The sequence below is a fragment of the Fringilla coelebs genome (genome assembly GCF_963513975.1).
Source record: "Fringilla coelebs genome assembly, chromosome: 2".
NCBI lineage: Eukaryota > Metazoa > Chordata > Aves > Passeriformes > Fringillidae > Fringilla > Fringilla coelebs.
The window spans coordinates 79,932,481-79,957,728 of NC_140029.1; the positions used below are offsets into that span (position 1 = coordinate 79,932,481).

The window sequence follows — 25,248 nt, forward strand, 5'->3', positions numbered from 1 at the left end:
TTCCTAGAACTGCTGATTGACAAGCAAAGAAAAATAAAACCAGAAGAGCAGCACTAATGGATGAAAAACCTACAACCTGGAGTGGCATATCATTAGCCTCATCTGAATGTGGCTGGACAGGATTTTAATAAAAAGCTTTGCTAGGAAAATACATCATGAATATGCCAAGTAAGTAAAATTAAGAATAACACTCCAATCTGGCTTTTCTGTAAAGTTACTCTGAGTTAACTACCAAATCCTGCAGCAGAGCCAGGCAGGGTGCATCTCTTCACTCACACCTGGCAGAAACAGTTCCCCCACTGAAGCCTTCCACCAATTCCCAGCACCAAAGCCCAGGATGTCCCCAGCATCCTCTTCAAACTCCAGTCCAACAGCAGGTGATATCTGCTGAAGTTCATCCCCCATTGCCTTTGGGGTGCTGGGAGGTAGATGGGTGCTGGCAGGACTCAGATGGGTCAAGCATCAAGGTTAAATTCAGTAGATTGGTTGCTAATCAATAATCCAGCCATCATCAGTACAAGAGGAAATGACTTCAGGTTATGCTAGAAGATATAACTAAAAATTGATTCTCTGTAAGGGCTGTCAACACTTGAACAGGCTGCCCAGGGAAGTGGTGGAGTCACCACCCTGGAGGTATTTAAAAGACATGTAGATGTGGTTCTTATGGGCATGGCTTAGTGGCACACTTGGCAGTGCTGAGGTGATGATCTCTTGATGATCTCTTCCAGCCAAACTGATTCTCTGATTCCTTGAAGCCAAATTATTCTCTGTAGTCACTTGTTGATGAGCTGCACCCCATGGCCTGCAGCACCAGCCCCCACAGGGCTGCAGGCAAGAAGACTGCCCCAAAATTTCCCCTGTCCCTGCTGCGCCCCTGCCTTGCCAGGGGGCCCCCACCCTGCCCAGCTGTCACCCAGCACTGCCATTTCACACTCCAATGCATTTCTGCTTAAGAGAAACCTCCTCCCTTGCAAGGGGGATGTTTGCAGCACAGAGAGAGGAATCATTACTTCCAAGGAACTCTTAGGGAGAGAGGAACCAGCCAGCTTTCAAATAAACATGGTTTATAATAGCTTGATGAAATGCTTTCTTAATGCCGAACACTTTGTGATATGTATTTTTTGAGGAGCAGTTTATACTGAAAAAATCCAACCTCTAGATATTTTATAATTTTCCCTTTAAAAAGAAGGAATTTAAAAGTTCTTTGCTGTTAATTATTGATGCTGAACACAAACACAGGACTTCCTTTTATTGCAAGACTGAATATTTGACCTATGGTAGCCAAAACTGTGAAAATTTGAGAGGACCTCCAAGCCTGTATTTCAATTTCATTACTATCATCTCTCTTTCCAATAAAGTGCATTTACTCAATGCAACCAATTTGATACATTTAAAATATGCAAGGTTCAATTAATTTTATATGAGAATATAGCTCATGAGTTGTGCTGCCAAAATAGTTCACCGGGCCACAAGCTCAAAAGTAATTTAAATAAAGGCTGAAAGAAACAAAAAAGGGAAAATTTCACAAAGTCACATCACCATGAGACCTTCTTTAATGCTGCAAGGAATAAAACTGCCATAAAGTGATGGGATCAGGAAGAAACTCCATCTGACACAATCTCTCCCAGGGGAAGCACAACACACTTTTTCATGCAATTACATTTTCAGCAGGGACACCCAGGCACGACGTTGGCCTGACACAGCAGAGGGGATTTGGCAAAGCACACGAGCAGCTCAGACAGACGAGGCGGAAGGGAAGCACTTCACGGCCTCTGCAGATTCAGTGCAAACACACTTCCAGGCAACCCCAGCACCGTGGCAGGCTGCAAAACTGATGTGGGACCAAACACTTGGTCCTCACTGACCTCTCTTTCCCTGCCCCTTCATCTGAGTATCATCACTGAAGCTTCAGGACATGCACCAGAAGTTGGTGAAGCTGGAGATTTTTTTGCACCTGAACAAAATCTGGGCCCTGGAGTCCATGAAGATTGCACTGTCTCTTGCCAAGGCCTGACTTAATTCTTGGAAGTCGCCTCCTGAGATGTGCACAGAGCATGGCAGCACATGATAGCATGACACTTGGAAAGCCCCAGCAGGAGTGAGTCCCCTGCAGCTGAGCCCTGCACAAACCTCACTCCTGCTCAGCCCCCGATCCAGAGCTGTGCTTCAGCCATCCAGACCCCCGTGGGACTCGCCTGCTCTCACAGACGGGCAGCACATAATGAAACCTGCATGTAAAACCTGCATGCAAACCATACAGTGCAGGGGGAAAGCGGCTACTCAGCACAGGCAGCTCGGGCAGATCGCAGCTGTCCCTCCCCAGCTGGGTGATTGTCCTTTCCCCCACTCACCCTGAGGAGCCTGTGCTGAGCAGCACACTGAAACGTCTCTCCTTAATCCACAACTCTACTAAAGAAAACTTGAGGAGAGGGAAATGCAAGGAAGAGAATGGAAAATCTGCAAAAAGGCTGATCTGGTGAGTAACTCTTTCCCTGGTCAGAGAGGCAGATCTCCTGGGGGTGTCTATGGCTTCTGGTAGCCATGCACAAAGATGCCTCTGAGAAAGGATGAATTTTCAGGATTGGGATGCTCTCATGTTTTCTAATCATGTTTCCCACTATCTCACACTGTCTGATGCTTCTGAAAGAAGCACAAGGATTGCTGGGGACCTCCTCTGGACGATAACAGAAGGGAGAGAGGAGCACCTAGTGCATGTGCTGGTTACAGTGGGATAGGAACCAAGTTCATTTTCCAGCGTGGTCATCTGAGATGATCTCTAAGGACACAGTGATGCTGCTCTCCAGCCTTCCCCCCATCCCTGTCTCACCTGCATAATCACCAGACTTCTTGAAGCAAAAAAGTCGGTTTTAGCAACCCGAAGTGAAATTTCCCTTGCAGATGCCAAGTCACACTTAAAACCACCCTCCTCGGCCAGATGTCCCGATCCCGGGCTCGGCTCCCAGCTCCAGGCTCCGGCCGGGCTCGGCAGGGCCGGGCAGGGCTGCGCCCATCGCGCTCATTTCCCGGCTGGGCGATGGCCGGCGGTCGGGCAGCGCCTTCCCTTCCTCAGCCAATTGCATCTCCAGCCCGGATGGGAGATCGCGGGGTGTGAGCCGGGGGAGCGCCCGGGGGCCGCTGCGGGGGGGAGCTGGGAGCAGCCCCGGCGCTGCGGCGGGAGCGGGAGGAAGAGGAGGGAGAGAAGCGAGGGAGAGGCCTGGGGCAGGCAGCCCCGGGGTCGGGCCGCGCCGGCCGGCCCAGCCACTTAAATGCAACCCCTGGGGCATCGGCTTCCCGCTGATGAGACCGCTGCAGGGCTCTCGAGGCCGGAGCGTCGTCGTGGGGACAGTCACCCTCTGCCTGGCCGCCGGGTGGGCTCTGCAGAGTAAGTGTCCGGCTCCGTCCCTGCCTCCCCCGCTCCCGCCCCCGGCGCTTTCCTGCTGCTCCTCGCCGAGATGCCCCGGCTCAGCCCCGGCTCAGCCCCAGCGCCCGGCATCCGCGGGCGGTGCAGAGCGCCCGCCGACCCCGGCCCGCGGCCAGCGCTCTGCCCAGCGCGTCCGCAACCGGGAGCGGCTGGGGAGGGGACGGGGACGGGACGTACCGAGACGCAGGCAGGCATCGCCGCTCCCCCTGACACGGTCAGGGGAGGCTCGTTCCCACTTCTGCCGCTCGGAGGGAGCGGGGGAGCCGAGCGGGAGCAGCGCGGCGGCGGGGGGAGCGCCCCACGCCCGGCCTCACGCCCGCTCCCGACAGGGGCCGTGCCCCCGCTGCTTTTCCAGCGACCGAGGGGACAAGGCGAGGAGGGGGAAACAACCCGGTTAGTCAACCCGAGGAGTGTCGGGTCACGCTGGGAAACGCGGCGGTGAGGAGGGAAGGGTGAGTTCCGAGCCAGCACCTCAGGGGGGGTGAGTGGGGATGGGGCAACACGCAGGGAGCCGTCCGATCCTCCTCCAGAGGGGCCTGCCGAAGGCTGCTGCCAGCCCCACCCTCGCCCGGGGAGCGGGGTGTCAGCGCCGCCAGCGAGTTTGCTTCGGTCACGGCACTCCACCGAGAGAAGTGACGCGCAAGCAGGACACCAGAGGGTGGAGAAGCAGCCCGCAGGGTTTCAGAGCCCGTGTTAGAGCTCTGAAACCCAGAGTCCCCCAGTTCGGAGCTCCTGCGGGACGCCCCGCGCTGCCAGCCTTTTTCTTTCCCACTCACTGCCCAGCACACTGCAGGCCCAGCTGCGTTACCGCGGCCAGGGATGGTACGTACGCAGAACCGCACTTGCCACTTTGACTCTTGGCCAGGCAAATACTTTGGAGGAGAGCAGCGTGCCAGGACGGCAAACTCAGTGAGCAGCCCCTGTACTCTCTTCTCCTGCGTGCATGTTGTACTGGGTGTGAAGGGGCTGGTTTTGCGAGCAGCAGAGCGGTCACCTTGTGCAGGGCAATGCATGTGGGTGTGATGTTTGCTCTCCAGCCTGGTGCAGCTCTGTTGGATTAGACCAGTTCAGGTGATCTAGGCACACTGCCTACTAAAAATGTTTTTGAATGCTTAGATAGATAGTGCACTGCCTTTTTTAGCTTTGTATACCAGATAGGGACAGAACACGTTTGCAAATCATTTAATGGAAGGATTTTAATTCTCTCTTTTTTTACATTTATTTTGCAATTGCATATTCAAAACAAAGCCTCTATAAAAACATGAAAGGGTCACTGAGGGGAGACACTCAGCTCCTGTCTGGTCAGAAACAGTGGGAAAGGCCTTTAAATAAACACATGGACCAGAAAACAATTGGAACAATTTGCAGCGATTACCAGAGGTTCCCGGCTGTTCTGTTTCTGTAGCTGGCACAAATCTCGTTTTCACAGCTCTGGTTAGTCTCTCTTGCACACAGGCTGAACAGCAGACCACAGCTCAGCTGAGGACGCACTGAGCTGCCCAGAAAGCAGGATGTTCCTGCAGGGGGACTGGGCAGCATGAGTATGGACAATGCTCATGAAAGGGGGAGCCCAGGAGTGTTATATTGGAAAACACTAGGTCCTATTTGGTACCACAGATGAGAGCCTGGGAACTGAACTGGCTTCCTGAGCTCCCCTACCTTATCCTGACCAGCAGAGTTAGTGAATTCAGATCCCAGAATACAGTGAAGTCAGGTTGTAATTCACCCATCTCTTCCATTTGTGATAGCTGTGGAGTGCTATTATTTTAAGATTTTTTACTATTTTTTTTCCCTTGGAGATTTTTTCTTTGCCTTTCTTAATCATTCATATCCCCAAAGACTCTGCAGAACCTCCAGGATCATGCCTAGGTGTCCTGCTTTGCACTCATGCAGTGTAACTGAGGGTCTCATTCTCACTCCCCCGCTGGGTTACAGACGTTTACAGGTCAGCATTTCTTTTTTGTTTTGTTCTTGCAGTCAGGCTGTTGCCACAGGAAGGGAATAGAGCAGGTGAGCTGCTCCAAGCCAAACCAGGAAAAGGCATTCAGCCTTACTGTGTGCTTTATCTGCCTTTCGTCTGCTTTGATTTTTGTGGGTAGATAACAGGATTTCAGTCTTTAGCCAAGGGTCTCAAACAAGCCTTAAACACAAGAAAAAATGTAGGCCAGTTAAAACTCCAGTGCTGGTGTTCATCCAAATCTTCATGCAGAAACACCCAATGCAAGCAGAAATTATTGCAGTTACACATTAAACTAAGCCGTTGGGTCAGTTTCACAGTGTCACAAACAGCTCCGTAATCACATCAGGAGGAAGTAGGTGAGAATTAAACATTCTTTTATATGCATTTTTGCCCGGATATCATCAGGAACATGAAGTCCCTGGCTTCTCAGGGACTGCGTACCTTTGGTTACATGTGATTTATCGGCACTGGCTTATTAACTGGTTGCCTTTAAGAAGCTGATATTTCTAATGTTGGTTACGCTTCCTGAAAACATGACAGACAAAGTCCTTGCCAAGACTTCACATACTTATGCCTACTACAGTTCTTGCTTTTGGGGGATGGCAGTTAATGAATATGATAGATTACCTTGGACATGGCAACTAAACTTTCCATGTAAATGCAGGATTTTTAAAGGAAGCCAGTTACTGATGAACAAAAGAACATTGCTCAGTTTTCAGAAAATGTTATGCTTATCCAAAGTCCCTTTCAATGTGGGTGTTAAAACACTGAAACACATGCAATTATGTGTCCTCTATGGTGGAAGCATTTTTGCTATCACAAATTATAAATGTGCATTTAGTCTTCAAGTATGTTTGTTATTTTTGTGGAAAGCAGAAAGAAGAAGGTATTGAAAAGCATAATCTATCCTCTCTTTAAACAGATCACTGAGATAGATGGGTGGGATGAATTTCCAGGATCCAGCGGTCCCATCCTGCCCTGGACAGTTGGTGCAGCATCACCTCCAGACTCATCACTCTCCTTTGTCTTTCAGCTCCCGGTGGAGTATCCTTAGTTGTCCCACAACCCAACATCAATGCAACAGTGGCACAAAACATCCTCCTCTCAGTTGAATATTCTTGCCGAGGCGTGGCCACCATTGAGTGGAAGCATGTGTCGAGCTGGGGCACCACCAGCATTGTTGAGTGGAGAAGTGGGCATTATGTCAACATATCCACAGGCTACAAGGACAGAGTGACTACTTTTGAAAATGGCTCTATACAGCTTCAGAATGTGGGCATGAGAGATGCTGGCTACTATTTTGTCACTGTAATGGAGGAGCACGGAACCAATGCCTATGGCACCATCATAGTCAATGTTTACGGTAAAAACTAGACAGGACTTCTTGGCTTTACCCTGTGTTTAAGCATCAATCTGCTTGTAATCGATTTTATAATATCCATTTTTTTCCATTTTCCCTACAGAGATTATCTATGAAGATTTGCATTTTGTAGCAGTTCTCTTCGCATTTCTCGCTGCAGTATCTGCCATTCTAATCTGCTTCATGTGGCTGTGTAATAAATCTCTGCATCTATTTCAGAAGAGGACAACACACAAACTAACAGGTATTTCTCTAAAAATGTAGTCAGGGTATAGGGTCTTCAAGCCTGAAATTTGAGCCTAAAATTTGTACTATAAAGGTGCTAAACAGGGCCACTGAGAAACAAGACTGAAGGGCTCAGATCAGTTGTCCTGTTCTTACTAGTTGAGGCAACTGAATAACAGGTTTTTAGTTGAAGAACAATCCACAGGACATCTACCTTATTTGTTTCACATTAGAAAGAATAAAAGACTTCCCAACATTGCTGATTGCAGAACTTGGGGAGAGAAGGCCAGAGCTGAAATAACCCCCCATCAAAGGGCAGGAGACAAAGTCAAGAGCATCAGCAACTCTCTGAGTTCACATCAGCAGGGTGTATCCTAGAGGAAAATAATCAAATGACCCTTGGGAGTGGCCCCCACTTCAGTTCAATCCTCAGTGAAGGATTGCATCTCCTCAGCACCCCCCCCCCCCTTCATCTGTTCACTTTAGATCCAGTTGCAGACTCAGCAAACACTGAGTAATATCAAAACCTGACACTGAAGACAACAGTCATGAAAAGCAGGTCAAGGGAACACAAGGGCTACACTGATGGTACACAGAGAAGAAATTTCCAAGCCACCACCAGGGACATTTGGCCTAGGCAAAAAGACAAGGTGCACATTATAGGCCTGGGATCAAGCTCTTAGGCACATCTTTGAAATGGGAGGTTTCCTTTACCACTTCAAAATATTTCAGATGTTTACCTGCCTTCTTTTTAAGTGCAGATCTACTTGTGATTTCTTGCCCTCTAGGTAAAAGGTCTGTATTTCTTCTATATTAAGTGTTAAATTACAACAAGCAACCTAGCTATCAGTATTTTACTGGACCAACAGAGACACTCAAGCATCCTAAGATTTATGGCCCAGACTTTGTGGCAACTCTGCAAAACCTAATAGAAGAAAAAATTGACTTGGTTTGAGCTGCCTCTTCCTTTCTGTTGCTCACATATGGCTCTTAAGTGCTGCTGCTATTTTCATGGTGCATACACCACTCACAAGCTTCTGTAGGTACTGAAAACTTCCCTATCATGCCAGAATATAGAGGATTTTGTTTAGATAAAGCCTCTTCCTCCAGCTGAAGGCAATCTTCCTACAGAGCTGAATTGAATAGACATATTCATGTAACATATGGCAGAGTTCAGGAAAGCACAGTTCTAGAAACTTGTCTGATCTCCCAGGAAATGGACCAAAGCAGAGACCTAATTTCAGCCCTAATTCTATCTCAGAAGAACCCTCCTTTCAGAAGTCATGAAGGGAAATATAAGAACGGTCCCTATGGACTTAGTTTTCTTAGTGCCTTTAGCCTTGTACTGGACGAAATCGTTGTCACTTTAAAGATTGTGAGAACCTCTTTATACAGTTAAATATTTTGAAAATATGTATTTAAAACCCAATTGTAGATGAGAAAGCTTGAGCTAATATTAAAAAGTTAAAAATGTCTTGGCACAGTTAATTTTGGAATGTTGGCCTTCCAATCCATTTGCCAATCAATAACAATATCCTTTCATTTACAGCAAGTGCAACAGAAGAGATTGAACTGGAAACCATTGAGTGTTAGCCAAGGACTGTTCATAATAAAAATAACAATTCTACCTCAGGAGAAAGTTATTGGCCAAGAAAGCAAGAACAAACCTAGAAGGTAAAATGTTTGTGACTACTGCAGAAACATCCTGACTTGCAAAGTAATTAAATCAGCAGTGTCTGATGGAGCTGTTTCAACCTGTTAAATTTTTGGTTCTGCTAGTCAAGGTCAGAGTAAAAAAGAGTAGGCTTTCATGCTGAGCATGAACACATTTTTGTGGCTAGCTAATAAAATCTAGAGCCTCTACCACTCTTAAAAACAACCAACCAAGCCTCTAAGATCAACCCATAAAGGAAATTATCATGGTCTTGAAGGACACCTGCATTTTGGATACAGCGAGTCTCCTATTACAGACAGAGTGGTCATTAGCATCCATCAACATAATAAATTAAATATCTAATTACAGTATTACATTAAAAAATTAATTGCAAGCATTGAATCTTGTTTACTGCACCTATGCTGCTACTTTTGGGTGTAAGGAACTTCCTGAAGCTCTGAAGACAAACTGCAATTTTTCATGAGAGAAAACTGACTTTGAGAGAATGCTGAGCTGGTCAAAGTTCTCCCGCTTGTGTTTCCCGCAGTTGTTTACACTGCCCCAGGATGGATGTTAACAGACATTTTATGACATTACTAGAGCAGGTGGTTGTACAAGGAACAGTGCAAGCAGGCACGAAAGAGGACGCTGTCTATGAAGATTAGAGGAGTCAGATATAACAGTGACACACAACACCAGTTGGGGTGGCAAAATACTAAACAGTTTTGTTGTAAAAGATGTCAAGTCCTTTGCAAACTTAGCCCAGTGCTGAACGATCTATCTGAGAAAAAAAGTTATAACAGCATTTCTTTGAAATACAGTGTTTACAAATACAGTTCTAAAATTGCTCTTGTTGAGAAGCCACCTTTGCTTTCCCTATGTTGTAAGAAAACATAAAGTGACCCAACTAATGCTTTCTTGAATCTGCATATTGCACGTATTGCAGTTCTCCACCTCTAGATCTGTTGGGTGGAATAAAATTTGTGTTTGTCTGTGAGAAAGCAGTAAACTGACCGAGTTGCAGATTGTTCTGTTTTGCTTTTGTAATGAGAATTTTGCAGTGTGAAATAAACTTTGAACTTGGAAGACATCATGGACTAGTCTGTGCCTGTAGATTGCCATGTTGTTGTTTGAGTCAAGCTGCTACTACTGCCTTTCTCACACTTTGTCTCACTTGTTTGCAAAAACCTTTTACAGGACAGGCTGACAGAGCTTTGCCTCTGGTCAGGGAATGGGATGCTCAAGTGCAGAGGTACTATGGGCTCCATTTGGAAAAACAATTCAGGGAATTTCTCACCAAGTGAATAACAATGCAGGTAGGTGCCAAACAAGCCAAAGTACCCAGTGCAGGATACCTTTAAGCCATCCCATACTGAGCTGGTCATTTGTAATACAAAGGGCCTCTCTCCCACTCATAAACTGAGGTATCAGATTCAGCTGTTTGCTCTTCCCTGTTGTCATCTTATTGCAAAGGCTTCATGCTTTCTCGGTGATTTTTCATGGGCAGTTCCTCACAGCACTGACTCCTTCTTCTTCACAGCCAACAAATCCATCTCTCTTCACAGCACAGCCAACAACCCCAGCTCTCTTCTCAGCTAGCTCACCCACTCTTCTGGCACTCTTCTTATTGGATACAGCTGTGGCCTATTAAGGGCAGGCCTGTTCCTAATCTTTGGTGACGAGTACAGCTGCAACTCCTCAGGTGTGAGACTACCTTCTGCACTATTTTCTTACATTCCATCTCTCCACACTTCCCTACATCTAGAACAGGTCATAAAAGATGAGAAATGAGGTAAGTATCAGATACAGCAGACAAATAAAAGTTTATTCCAATTCTCTGCTTTAAAAGTATATTGCCCATTTTTGTGTCTTTGAGTGAACTAAGCTTTGACAACAGGGAAACTGTAAGTGCATCTATTTCAATCACCAAACTTGAATTACTTGGTAAGTATGCTTATGGAATATGGAAAACATTGATAGGGGTTCTTTTTGAGCCCTAAATCTTAAGACTTTGAATGAGTCTTAGACTTTTAAGGCAAAAAGTATTAAAGCACTTTGAATGTGAAGCTAGGTATTAGGCTGAGCTGAATATATAGCAGGTGCTCTGCCAGACTTAGGAATTACAAAAAGTGCAGCTTACACATAGAACCACTATTTACTGCTGACACTGACCTGAACCCTGCAGTTGCCAGAGGAAGTCAGGAAACATATCCAGACATGAATAACCATTCCAGTGCATTGCTGTGACTGCAGAGCTCACACACACATTTAAACCACAATGTTTGAAAGCTGGCAAGAAAGCAGGAAATGAACACTTAAAATTCTTCAGCTTAAAATGTACTACAACAAAAGAAGTTTACAACTAGCAGAGTTTTTCTACCTCTTTCAGTTTGGCTGAAGTCACTGCAAGTTCAGGCACCCTGTCCTTGGCTATTAAACCTGGTGCCACCCTCACTTTTAGGCAGTAATATCCCATATGAATAGCAGGGACTCTAAGAGTATTCAGAGAGAACATCCAGTACAGTTAACCTGTATATAGCTTTCTTTATAGACAATTCCTCACCCAAAAATTTTACCCACAATTTAACATGCTTACTCTACACAGGTAACATTACTTAAAAAATACATTTTCCTGAAAATGCTGTCTGTCACTAGGCATTATGAAGGTCAATATTTGAGGTACAGAATGTGAGGCTAAACTGTAGCAGTTTCTTGCTACTCTAGACCATCTAAAGTCTTATGGAAAGTTGTTACAGTAGAAATTCAGAAACTGACAACTGTTCTTACTGTACTTGTAAACTCCCTGTGGAACAGCAGCAAATTTAACATTTAGAGCATTCTAGAAGATCAAAGGGATTAAGGCATTTTACTTTTAAACTTGAATTAAAGAGATGTCCAAGTTCACCAGATTGCTTTGGCAATCAATTGAAAAGGTCTTAATAATTCACTAATGTCATAATTTCATATTCAAAGATGCACTACCAAGTTTCAAGACTATCTCTCTGTTAGATGTCTAATCAGTCTGTTTTCCAGTAAAATTAGGAATCCCTGTGTATTCAACACCAAAACACCGACTCTCCAGATCTTTTATAACTCTTTTTTTGATGTTATTATTATTATTTTTTTTTTTTGAGCTAGACCTAGAAGTCTTGACAAGTGCTTTCATGCTAACATGCAGAGCTTGCTGTTCTGCAACACAGGAGATGTCATTTTCAGGACAGAAGTCCTGCAGCCATGAGATTGTAATAGCTCCACAGTGATCTGATTATTGGTAACTACAAACTTGATGAAAAGGCTATTGCTACATGCAGACCTGTCAATTTAGGTTAAGAACAATAAAGCATAAAGACATGTCCAAGTTTCACAGACTTATCTTCTAATTATTAATAAGATTTGTTGTGTTAGCAGGAGTCAGAACAGCATCATCTAGTCAGATGCATGAACACATGCATCAGGCTGTTGGCTGAACACCAAGGAACAACCTCCCCTCTGCCTGTAATCACACAGTGTCTGCTGGCACAGCAATACAGGACCTGGCATGATGGGGGTTACATGAGGCTCAACCCTGTTGCAAGTTCAAGAGACTTATTTTCAACTAGGGCTTTTAATTTTCATCAGTTGTCTTTGGTAACACATGAGCACCTGAAAGGAAAACCCTTCTCTCCCTTAGTTCAGGCACACAGAAGCAAGTACTTACAGGAACTGAAACAAGATGCTCCATGCTGGCCAACACCAATGGAAGTACAAGAACTGCTCTGGATACTGAGCAGCAGCTTGCTGCTTATTTTCCTGCAATTATTCTTTATACTTGAGAATATAACAAAATAACAACTGTCACCATGGAAGTGTGATGCTCAATTTGATCATGTTTATGTGCAAGAAGTTCATATATATATATATACAGACAGACATCTCATAAGACAACATGGACATGAATATGAACCAGTTTACACAGACAAGTTGCAAAGAGAGCCTTGGCACTTAAGTACCAAACGAAATGAAAGCTTTGTTGAACACCATACTATAAGTTTCAAGAAGGCTACAATTACAACCAAAACTATAAAAAATGTGACTTTTTTTATTTTGGAAGAACTCAAAAGAGCTGATATTTGGGAAGATATTGTTATTTCCCTGAACGATAATCATGGAGAATGCAGGAGAAAGACGCAGGTGCTCAAGTGTGGAGGTTTACTGCATGAGAGTTACCTCCTTCTATACAGTCACAAAGTCACAAATCACCCACAAACTAAAATTGTCAGAACTTTGCCAGCCAAGTAAGACCCTGTCCTCTATATTCTTGTAAAAAACAAGCTCAAAAAACAAGCAAAGTAGCTGACATGACACAGGCCATCAGAGAGAAAAGACTTTTGCCACAGGCAGTGACTTTGTAACACTCTCAAATTAAACTGCCAAGTAAACGTATTTCTCAAAAAGAAATGGGTCACCCAGAATCCCCATCAATGTACAACTCAATCCCCATCAATTCCAACTCAAGAATGCTTCAACTCAAGGACTACCAAATTTAATTTTATAAACAAAAATACATTAATTACTCATCTATGTCACTCTGGACAGAGCAAATTTCAAAGATACAGCTGAAAGGAACTTTTACAAAAAATTGTATGTATTTCATATGCCACTGAAAAAGATTTTATTACAAATACCAAAATGGCTATTTCTGTACAGGAAATAAATTTGGTTTTGCTTTCTTGTATAGCTCCCATTGCCCTTTGCTGCACGGGCAGTTATCATTGCACAGAGACACTTCAAAGCCCTCAGAGAGAGGCTGATGCTTCACTAGCAAGGAGTTAGGGCAGCCATGAGGAGTTCCATTTTATAGACAAAGTTGCGCCCTTCCATTTTATTCCACTGCACCTCCTTGAATGGCCCCCGGAGATGATTCCACTTGCTGTCCTGCAGGACATCGCCCTTGGGGAGATCCTTGCACTGGCTCCGTGGAAACTGAACCATGACTTTGCTGCCGCTTTCCGGACCGTTACGGACTGTGGGGAAAGATTTCAATGAGCACTTTGACACTGTAGGCATGCCTCATACTAAATATTGTGTATTCCATACTTTACTTGTGTATTTCATACTTCCTTCCTTGTGTATTCCATACTTTACTCCTACTCAATTCCAAACATGCTGAAAGCAAACAAGGGAAATTCTCTTCCTTTCTTTTTCAAAGCTTTTTCTCTGGATTTTCTCTCTCATCTCCCACTTCTCTATGATTTTGTTGCTTTCAAGCTGCAGGTTCTTGGTTAGTTCAAGACAGAGAAACTTTTAATAAACACCAAAATGTACACCTTACAAATGCATTTCTTTTTCCTCAGTGATGCCAGGAAGGGCAAAGGCTTCATTGCTCATTCTTTCTTTGGATATATTCCCCACTATTCTATTGAAAAATATATTGTTTCTAGTGGATTTATCTCAAATAGACAGGATCTAAGTCATGAGGCAGTTACTTTTAACACAAAATTCTGCGAGACTAGTGGTGGTGCCTCGTTGGCTTGGATGGGTTTCTGTGTTTTCATGTTGGGGAGTGGTGTGTGTTGGCTTTTTAAATAAACAGAGAGGTACCATCTAGCTTCTCCCCCATTTACCAAGATAACCTTCTATAAAGAAAAATATCAGGCTGATTGAACATAATTTCTCTTTCATAAATTGATGCCAACTACTCCTCATCACCATATTCTCCATAGTATGTTTGGAGAATCCTTCTGAGACTAATTTTTTCCAACTCATCTTCCCAGTAATTGCAATGAGGGTGATCAGACTCTAGTTCCTCACATTTTCCTTCTTGAATACAGGATGTAACATTTGCCTTCTTCCAGTCCTCAGGAGCCCTTCCTGAGCCTTGCCTTTAGGAGATGATCAAGAGTGGCCTTGCAGTCATGGATATATATCCCACCTGGCCCCATGAACTTGTGTATGTTGAGTCTGTTCAAAGGTTCTATCTAACCTGGTCTTCTGCTACTGAGGCTGAATCTTTGCCCCAAAATTTCCCAAGCGTCTCACAGATCCATTTCTGAAGGTCAGTCTTAAGACCAAAGAAGTAAAGAAAGTACTGAAGTACCTTAGGACTTAATAAAGTAAAGAAGGGACTGAGTACCTTGGCCTCCTCCATGAACTGTGCCACCAGGTACTCTCTCTGTTTAACAGCAGTCCCACATTTTCCCTAATCTATCCATTGCTGCTGACATACATGTTGAAGCCCTTCTTCTGTCTTTGCTGCTGGCATACATGTGGAAGCTGCCCTGTACATCCCTCACCAGATTCCTATCCTATCCTTAGCTTTCCTGTCCTTACCAATGCATGCTTGGATAGTCTCTCAATATCCCTCCCAGAACAACTACTTATCATCTCTTGGAGCTTCCTTCCTATGTTATGAGTTCAGCCATGGGCTCCTTGTTCATACACACAGGTCTTCTGTCACCTTTGCACAACTTCCTGAACATTAAGAATGACCATTCTTGAGCTTGAAAAAGGTGACCCTTGAAAACAATAATCAAACAGCACTCTTGGACCCCTCTTCTTCCTAGCCCATAGGATCATATCCTATAGGATTCTTTCAAAAAGACCCCTAAAGAGACCAAAACTGTTCTCCCTAAGTTTGGAGTTCTGATCCTGTTGTTTATCTTGTTCCCTTCTCTCAGGATCCTGATGGTTTCTGTAATCTCTTTTTTCTATGCTAATAAAAATAATAATACATATAATTAATTATATATAATTATATATTATAAAAATAAATATTTAATATTTATAAAAATAATATATTTAAATATTGTATTAATATAATACGTATAATTTTCCATGGTGACTATAAGAAATATTTTCAAGCCTGTGCAAATTAAATCAGGTTTCTATTAAGTGGCTTCCTGGGCAAGGTGTTGATTCTATTTAGATGTCAATTCCATACACAAAGAGATAGTCTGTAGACTTTTAAAGCATAGTATCAATTTATAGCAAAATATTCCACAAACACTCTCAGAAAGATTTGACTTCAGTTTGCAAGAGGAAACACTACCTGAAATGGCATAGTCTCCATTTGGTGATGCTACAGTTATTGCTGATGCATTGCCAATGCTCTCCACTGGCCCCAGACCAACGTGATTACTGAAACTCAGCACATGCCATCCCATAACTTTTGCAAGCTGCTGAACTGCATGTACTTGGTGCTGTGACATCTGAAACATAACAAGAATTTTTTTTTCTGTTCAGTATTAGCAGACCATAGAAAGAATTGCTTATGTAGTTTAGCAAGCCTGTTTTCTGTACAATAATTACTTATAAAAGTGACTTTAAGTTCTCTGCTTTCAGAGAACATTTTAATATGATGGTAGAACTTTGTGTTATTTGAATTTAGACTAGTTCCTCCACAGAAAAGAAGACCACTCTATTATGCAGTTAAATGAATTTTTTTTATATACGCTTAGCCATTTTATATAAATGCTGCTATCAATTTACAAAAATCTTTATTTAGGTCTCAGAAAAACAATCTAAACAATCCTCTATTTCAACAGAAACAAGACTTCTGCTGTAAAATATATAAAAATATGAGAAAGTATTAGCAGAGAAAATTCAGAAAAAAAAGTTGAGGTTCTCACATGCATGATTATCTCCATTAATGCTCAAGTGTAAGCACTGAGCTCTAACAGCTTAGGAGTTTAAATGCTACTGTTTTCCTGTATCATGACTTAACCCTTGTAACAAGAAAGTATCCAGCACCATTCAGCAGTTCTCTGTGAACAAGTCTGACAGCACTTGAGCAAAAAGACACGACCTCAGCAGAATCTGTTTCAACTTGTTTTCTGTGTCATGGAGTTTTATGTAACTGCAACAGGCCAACCACTGTTATTAAAGACCTGTATTTTGACTATTTATAATGCATAGTGGGGAGATTGTTACTTCTGAATAAAACCAGCAGGTTGTTCTAAGCAATTAAGAAAACAGAGTTCATTCAAGTATCAGCTGATTTAGTAACAACAGGTGCAAAGTGAGCATTAACAGACAATGTTGAAATGACAGTAATTGTGGGTTCATTAAGAACTTAGCTACAGTAAGTTTCATATATAGAATACTTTATTGTCTGCTATGATTACCACCGACTTGTTTCTTCCATAATGAGCAGCATAAAGAAATGCATTTTAAATTGGAGGGAAAAATTATTATGATTGACCCTAGTAAAAAATGGCCATATGTTTTAGTAACAATTGCTAAAGTCTCTACACAAACATGGTGAAAATTCAGTCATCCAGCTTCCATTCTCCACTATCTTAATTTGAACTTTTTAGTATTTTCTACATAGATGAAAGTGAGAGTCTAACTTTCAACATCATGAGAAAAGGAAGAATAACATATGTGAGTCTACCTGAGATAAAAGGAAATCCTGCAGTTCTTGCTCTTGATGGGACAATGTAATAACTCTTCCATCTCTATGCACAACTCTGATTTGTTCAACTCCAATGTTCAGCTGTAGTTGAATGGATCTTTGAAGACAAGATCCATATTTATTCAAAAAGCATTAAAACACTTAAGAAAACAGGAAACTAGGAACACAGAATCTCACCCAATCAGTGATACGAATTCCTAAGACAAATGGTGCAAAGCCTATAGAATGGGACAGCAACTCTAAACATTCCAGTTCCATCAGTCACCATAACAGCTGCCTCTAATATGGCAAGTGACATATTCTGTGGCATGCTCCCAGACCTGGCCTTCCATTTGTTCAGGTCAAGGAAGCCTCACAGCTCCCTGCCTGCCCCGTGCCCAGTTGTGGAGGGGAAAATGGTGTGTGCTATGCTACAGACAAAACTTGGGCAGCTTATGTACTCTGGGACCAAGACTGGAAATGCACCAATAGTCATCTGCCCCACAGCAGGTTGCCCCACACTGTGGTCACAGCCAGAGAGCACTGCTCTAAAAAAACACTGTTGATGCATTAATGAATCCACTGCTGGTCAGTCTGCAGGCATTTATTTCTGGAACATCAAATCTTATATTTCAGTAACAACATGCATAATTACTGCATGAATTACAGGAGTCCCACATTTCAGTACATATGCAACCAAGCTAGGACTGAGCACTGATTAGCTTTCCATGACCAGATTGGAAGTTTAGAATCCAACACCATCAAATGATACTTTGCATTCAGTCATCTCTACGCAAAGGAAGTTCCCCCCACCCTGCCACCAAGTGTCTACTCTCATCTTAAATTTCTTCTTTGAAAGAAAACTGTACTAATTAAAGATGTACTAAATATCTTCATTAAAGGGTAAAATGGGTGAAGTTTTTTTAAGTGAAGTCAGTGAAGTCAGAAAAACAAAGACACACAAATAATGGACTCCTACTGGTCTGTCTGAAGAGAATCTAAACCTTTAAAGCACAATGTGAATACATTCTGCCTTTGCTTAATGCCTTTACAACTAAAAAGACATGCATTCTCATACTTACTTGCATATCTGCTCATATCCTTGAGAAGTTATTAGAACTTTAACACTGGATTCATAAACATCATTGATATTGGACCAGTGAGCCTGAATCTGAGGATCCTCAATACGACTCGCCAGACTGTCAATGGTTCGAGCAGTTCTAGAAGATAAAGCCATATTCCACACACAATAATCCAGGCACTTTGTGCTGTTATCTTGCTTACAGGAAGCAAGGAGGTTATTAGATTTAACAGAAACATGTGGATCAAAACTCTATTTCAGCACTGTTCTGGTGCTAATGAAGTACACTTGTTTATTCTGTACATTTCTCATACATTCTGCAGCAGTATTGAAATGATATTACTCAGTATCAGCTACTGCACTGCTAAGAATACTAAAAAGGATTCATGCACTTTGAGATAAGTAGGGACAATCATCAGCAGCTTATGTTGCAACTGTCAGAGATGTCAAAGAAATCTGGTATTTTTTTTCTTTTTACTAGCTGAATGTTGTTTTATCATATTTTTTCATAATTTTTGGTTCTTAGTACTTACAAGAAAAGACTGTATTAACCATGAAGGAAACAGCAGCTAGTTTTAAGAACACTTGAAATAGATCAATTGTATTCTATGTAATTGTACACGTTACTGTAACAAGAGTATCTTGTGACTCACCTTCGTCTCAAAAATATATGCTTTGCCTGTTTTATGATCTTTTCCAGAAGTCCTTCATTTGACTGTAAAGAACTGATTTCATTTTTATCAAAAGCCTGAGGCCCTGCAAGTCTCATTCTCTTATGGCCAAAAGGTGCACTAGCTGGATGTGGCATCACTGTTGAGCTCAGGGTTTGCTTGTGGCACTGCAACAACCAACAGACGTTATAAAAGGAAGGCACCAAATAATGTATCTGCAATAAATAATATGTATCCTACAATATGTTGCTTCACCTCGCGTTTTTTGAGTGTACTTTCAAAAAGTGCAACTTTTTAACTTTATCACCCTGACAGTACTTTAAAGACAGTTCTTCATACTTTGCTTCCTCCATGTATGTGTCTTTCAAACCTTATAGAAAGTAATTTTTAAAAAAAGTGCTAGCTAACAAAAAAAAAATTAGGTACCATGGCAGTAGCTCCAACTAATAATTATTCTTTATATACATCTATGGAGACAGAAAGAATGGTCACTTAAAAATAAAGGAAGTATTTTAGACAAAAAAAAGATAAATTGAAATACTGAAAGTTTTATCAGTATGTCCAAAGTAAAAGAAGTCCACAGGAAAGGTGGGCACTGAGCCAAAGCTTAATGAACCCTAAATCAGTGTTTAAAACACTGGACTGTTCCACATGACTGCATGACTTGCAGAGCCGTGCTCTTAGGAGGTGAACACCCTCTGGAACATGGTTTCAATTCTACTTAGAGATGCAACACTGTGTTTCTTTCCTGAAGAGACATAACCTCAACCTCGTACCCCAGGTTCTGCTAGATTATTCAAGAATCTAAAATGCTGAAGCAGAGAAGTGGACATTCAAATAAACAAAGCTATTATAGCAATTGATTGTTCCTTCTTGAGGGTATGGCTGACCAGATGCTCACTGACAGCGTTCGGTAAGCACTATTAGACACAAAAAAGGGCAGAACTGATGAACTCCACGGGAAAAGCTTTGCGTGGCTTTTCTGAAGTGAGCAGCCAGGTCTGAGGTTAAGTAAAGAACCAGCATGCCATGAAAGCATTAACTGGAACTCCCAAACCACCCACACCCGTGGAAACCCAAGCAATAGGCTGCCTTCCACAAATGGATAGAGAAGGACTGGCCTCTAGTGGCACTTAGCTGTTATACCAGTGCCACACACTGGGCAGAAGGCTGAACAAAAGCCCAAAAACTCTTCAGTACTTCAGCCATATATGCAGTACCTCTCTGATAAGTTGATGCAAATTATGTTCTAGAACATAGAGATGATCCTCTGGATTCTGTTTTTCAGAAGCAGCCTTTTGTGACTTTTTATCATTAGAAGAGTGACAAAGAGAAATAGACAGCTGCAAACCTATACAAAGCAGATGGAAAAAAAAAGATTTTAAAAAGTGAGCACTGACAATATTCAAGGTTGCCACTGAGAACTGCTTTTCTTCACGTTTTATACTGAGTAGTTTAACAATAGCTATTCACTGTATATCAGAAAAAAATCAAAGAATGATGATGGAGAGCACAGCACCAAAAGCAAGTAAAACTTGGTATTTACTGAAGTGTTGACAACTGTGAACTCAGCAGGTGAATTTTACATCAATTTCCATGACTCAATCCCACACAAAAAGAAGTCCCCAGGACGCCATTCCTTTCTCAAAGGAATGATTAACCATCACACACATTTTAAGCAATCCAGAAACACATTCTTTGCATGATACAATCAGTTGTGTACCCATTGTAAGAAGGAGGATTCACCACTGACTCTGAGCCACCTTTATGCTGTTTAATTATCCTCACTGAAGAGCGTTTGCTTTTGTTCTTCTGAGGACCCATAAACTCAAGTCTTAAATTTCTTCTACATGCAATCCAGGAGCAATGACCTATGCTCAGCTCCAAACTGCCACATGCACATGGCATTACAGCTGACAGTTTTAAGTGATGCTGACAAAAAACATAACCACAAAGGAAAACAGAGCACATCAGAAATTACTGTGCATTAATTGAAATTCTGTTTTTCAAAACCTTTAAAAATCAAGGTGTTTGCTTTTTCTTTTTTAAGGACAGAGCATTAAAAAAGGCGACATCAATCAGTATTTAGGGAAATAATTGTAGGCTAAGCGTCTTAAAAAGCTTCCTACCTGGGAAAGGCTGGGAGATTATCTGATTTTTCACTACAATGTGAGGAATCTGTGATTTAATTTGAACAGCTTCTCGTGACAGCTGGGCAAAAATTTCTTTACATAGAAGAACGTTCTGTGCCGTCTCCAACTTCGTCTGCCAGTGAGCAGAACCTGAAAAGTATAAATCAACGTTTGCAGGAGGGAAGAGCAAAGAGAAGCCACCTTTCTGTTCAGATGCCAAATACTATGCAGTAGCCAGGTGTGATCACTAAGATAAAGCAGTCAGTGCCTTATACCCAAATTGAGTATTATCAGAATTTTACCTCAGTTAAGCAAGCACTTTAAGGTAAAACTAAAACTAATTTTGATTCAATTTTACATATTGTATTGCACACGTTGTACATGTGTATTTTGAAGTGCAACATCCTTATGGAACAGTGTATTACACTCCCAGGCCTTTTGTGAAGGCCTCTTTATGAACCTCTGCTCTTTAAGTTTTAGTTTACTTTCAATGATACTTCTGGCTGTATTAAATTCACTCTATGATGAACTACCCAGTAACATTCAGTGCATGAATGTGTTTTCACAGGGTTTATTGGCCCAAAATTCTTGGGAGATTGTGGAGTGAGTAAGCACACAAGCTGCATAATGTACCCTCAATACCATATGAAACACCTCATAGTACAGCACTCTATGTTCAGGACAGCACCAGCATCTATATCAGACAACTGAGAAATAAAATCCTGCCAGCTTATTTCTAACTTCACAGAGTAAAGGATGGCTTTTTAATCCAAAAGTTTACAACTTCACATACTGGCACATAGTACATTGATTCATTCAGTATGTGCCAGGTGAGCTGTCGGTAATTAACACACAGACCAAGAGCAGAGTTTCAGATCCAGATAAAACATATGAGCAACAGACACAAAAGATGTATTTTGGGCAGAGTTAAAAGTGAACAATCATTAGTTCAGCTGAATTAGTGGGACGTAACTGACTGAAACACAACACCTTGGTTTGATTTCAGTTATGGGCTCACGCTTTTAATGTCTAACAAAAGGGGCTCTGGAGTACTCAAAATACAACCCTAATAATTCTGTTTCAGAACTGAATAAACACATATGAAAAACTGAATGAGCATGCTTTGAAAGCATGATTTCCAAAGCCCAAGCAGCACCAAACAGAATATTTCAGTTTAAATAAGGGAAATCTTATTCACTCTTCTTCCCAGCTGTATGCTGAAACTTTAAAACAAACATCATATCCAGACTCATTCCTTGAGAACATATTCATAAAACAACATATAAGCTGTACCTGGTTTTGATTTTGGCAAGGGTCTTTTAAAGAGATTGACTGTCCCAAGGTCACCAATGTCTGGTGCTTGTTTTTGAATAGAAACCTAGGCAAGAGAAAACAGTATTTAATGATTGTTCTCTGTTGCAAGCATACAAATCTTAAACAAAACGCCACTAGGTTATTAAGGTTTCTCTGACAAACCTTGATGTATGCTGATCCCTCTAAATCACTTGGAATTTGAACATCCAAAGGACAGTAATCCTCAGGTATTTTTTTATCTAGGTCAATGTCAGTGTTCTTTATCACCTCAAATGTGCCATGATGAAGAAAAAGGGAGCCTGAGGAAAGAAGGACAAAGACATATACATTTAATATTAAGCACCTTCTGCAAATAAAAAAACCCTCATATTTCTGTTTGGGAAGAATATGAAATTCTGAGTCTCCAAATCTTAAGATCTGCACTTGACTCACATTTCTTAATGACTTCTTAAAAAAACCTAGGTATATTAGAAAGCTCATGCCACTCTACCAGCATGTCAATCCTCCACTGTGCAGTGTGTAATATTTTACAGTAAGTTAACACAGAGTATTCAATAATTATGGGAAGAAGCCAAGAGTTTTTTGAAATTGAGTCACTGGGTGCAAGGAAAGGAAAAAGAAAGATATCCAGTTAAAAAAAAGGGCAAAAAGTAAATGTGTGAAGCTTTGCAAGCAGTTAAAGGTAAAACACCCTTCTTGATTTAAAGGAATTCTGATGTTTGGCTAGAAATCTTAAAACTATAACCATGTTCTGACTGTAAAAGATAAATCTATAGGCAGTCATTCAGGGACTGATAAAAGCAGATACCCACATCTGTCCTACATGCACACCTTTTTCATCCAGCGCACAGTTCGCCTAGTTCAGGGTAAATCAACTAAATACATAGTCTGGGGTACATCCACAGCTTTTTCATGAACAAATGTCAATTTGTCCTTCCCCTCCCTCACCAATGACAACAGGAAACCAACACATTTGGTTCTGTCTGATGCCTGCTTTGTACCTACATGCTAGCTTCTGTGTGAGTCTGTATTCACTTTGCCACTCCATAATGGCCTCTAGAACCCTGGGCTGCTCACCCCCTTTAAATGTAATCGATGAATTAAGGCATATCCTCGGCATCATTTCTGAACTGTAGGAATAACAGGCATAATAATCCACCTTCAACATCACTCTTTAGTCATACGGTTTAGTTTTACCTGGTGTGAATTCTAGGGAGCAGGGAGTTAGACATCATAAGCCTTTTGACTCCCTTCTAACTTGAGATATTCTAGGATTTTCTGATATTTGATTTAAAAAAAAAAGTAACCAACTCTTCACTTCTTTTTTTTAATGCTTTACACACCAAATATAGATAAAAGTCAGGATTTACAAAGTCTGTCTGTCAAGTGATCAACTACATTGCAAATGCAGTTGTTTTTCTGAACAAATCCTTAGTAAAATACTACACTTAGCCTTTAAAATCACTTTCTGGATTGAAGATGCCAAGATATTTTCCCTGATACTAAAACAAGGGTTGTCCCTTTATAAACCTGTTACATAAATAAATTCACATTGAAATTATTTATTAAGATATATTCCATCTCTTTTTCTAGTTACAAAAAGACAATTTCATAAAATATCCCTTCTTGTGAAAAAGATCCTACTGTTTACCTGCACTTCTGTAGCTCAGATCACCAAGAATTTTATCTCCCACTTTTCTCAGCTTCCAGTGTTGTCTCAATCTTAGCAGTTCAGAGTTGAAGTCTCTTTGTCGCTTATTTTCCTGATTTTCAGCCACTGATTTGGATAATCTTTCTGCACCTTTCAACAGGATCTGAGCTGCTCCAGCTAATGACTTCTTTTTTGAAATCAGCTGTAGAAACTGAGGATTCTAGTACCAAAAACAAGATACTTGCACTTTAATTCACAAAATAATAATAATAAAAATAAAAATAAAATAATAACACTTATTTATTATTAGTGGAAACTAACTGGCAATGACTGATATGCTGGTTTTGCTGGATATCCAGTAATTTCTTCAGAACTACCTGCATACTACCATTATACAGTTGGAAGTAGCATTTTGACTTAGAGCTCCAGCAATGAGGTTTCTGAAATTGGCCTGAACTCCCAATCCCAGCCTTACTCTGACCCTCAAAGCACTGCACTAGCACATCAAAAGCATCATTTTGATAAATTCTGTACTGATCATATGTGGAAAAAAAAAATCCACTGGAATAAAGTCTTCAGCATCAAGCCACACAAAGTGCTCAACTAGGTACAACATACTTGTTTCGGAGGAAGGGGATCCTGCCCAACTGGATCAAGAGTCATGAACTTTTTATCCTTCACAATGCTAAGAACGTCATACAACACACACATCTCAGTCAAGGCACTTCTTAAGTTGTTCCTCACTGAATCCCAAGGCCATAGGGATGGCTGGAACTTTACCAACCCTAAAAATAAAACAAAGGAAGGAAAAACAAAGGACTTCAGAAAGGTATGGTGTAAGGCTCATTTTTGAAACACAGAGAGACCATAACGGCACGAAATACAACACGACATGAAATCTGCTGCTGTCCTTTCCCTCCGCAATTTACTGGGGCTGGCCCACGAACACTGTGACCAGCCCCCGGGGGAAGGCAGGCCAGGCCCGGCCCAACCACCCGCGGAGCCGCAGGCCGTCTCCGCCACAGCGCGGCGGGCCTCCAGCAGCTACATCCCGGCGGGAGGGCTCGGGCTGACGGCCCTTCTCACCTTCCTCATCCTCCGGCTCGCCCGGCTCGGCCCAGGGCCGGCCCGCCGAGCCCGGCTCGTCCTCCTCGGAGCCGGAGCCCTGGCTGAAGTCGATGCGCTGCGCCAGGCGCGCCAGGTTCTGGGACATGGAGAGCGGCTGGAGGTAGGTCTCGCTGCCATCCAGCCCCACCTCCTGCACCTGCTTCTCGCACGCCGACTCGATGCTAATGCGCACGGCCGGCACGCCCGCCATCTTGGAGCGACCCCCGCCGCACTCGGCAGGGGGCGGGCCCGGGGGGCGGGGCCAGCGCCGGGCGGGCTCGGCCATTTCCGGAGGCGCCCG

At 42.3% G+C, this 25,248-nt stretch overlaps 2 protein-coding genes across 2 annotated transcripts; one reads left to right on the forward strand and one right to left on the reverse strand.

Moving 5' to 3' along the window:
* The first annotated feature begins 3,163 nt into the window (after positions 1 to 3,163).
* Positions 3,164 to 9,691, forward strand: VSTM5 (V-set and transmembrane domain containing 5). Its single transcript, XM_084200967.1, has 4 exons — positions 3,164 to 3,382; positions 6,415 to 6,744; positions 6,845 to 6,985; positions 8,516 to 9,691. Exons 1-4 carry the CDS (start codon positions 3,298 to 3,300, stop codon positions 8,557 to 8,559), a joined length of 600 nt encoding a protein of 199 aa, XP_084057093.1. The 5' UTR covers positions 3,164 to 3,297; the 3' UTR covers positions 8,560 to 9,691.
* A 2,763-nt stretch (positions 9,692 to 12,454) lies between these two features.
* MED17 (mediator complex subunit 17) lies at positions 12,455 to 25,177 on the reverse strand. Its single transcript, XM_084226067.1, has 12 exons — positions 24,927 to 25,177; positions 24,459 to 24,625; positions 23,841 to 24,060; positions 22,352 to 22,488; positions 22,169 to 22,253; positions 20,873 to 21,025; positions 19,964 to 20,094; positions 18,726 to 18,910; positions 18,074 to 18,211; positions 16,992 to 17,109; positions 15,648 to 15,807; positions 12,455 to 13,623 (listed from the first exon to the last, which is right to left on the reverse strand). Exons 1-12 carry the CDS (start codon positions 25,156 to 25,158, stop codon positions 13,418 to 13,420), a joined length of 1,932 nt encoding a protein of 643 aa, XP_084082193.1. The 5' UTR covers positions 25,159 to 25,177; the 3' UTR covers positions 12,455 to 13,417.
* Between the last annotated feature and the right edge of the window lie 71 nt (positions 25,178 to 25,248).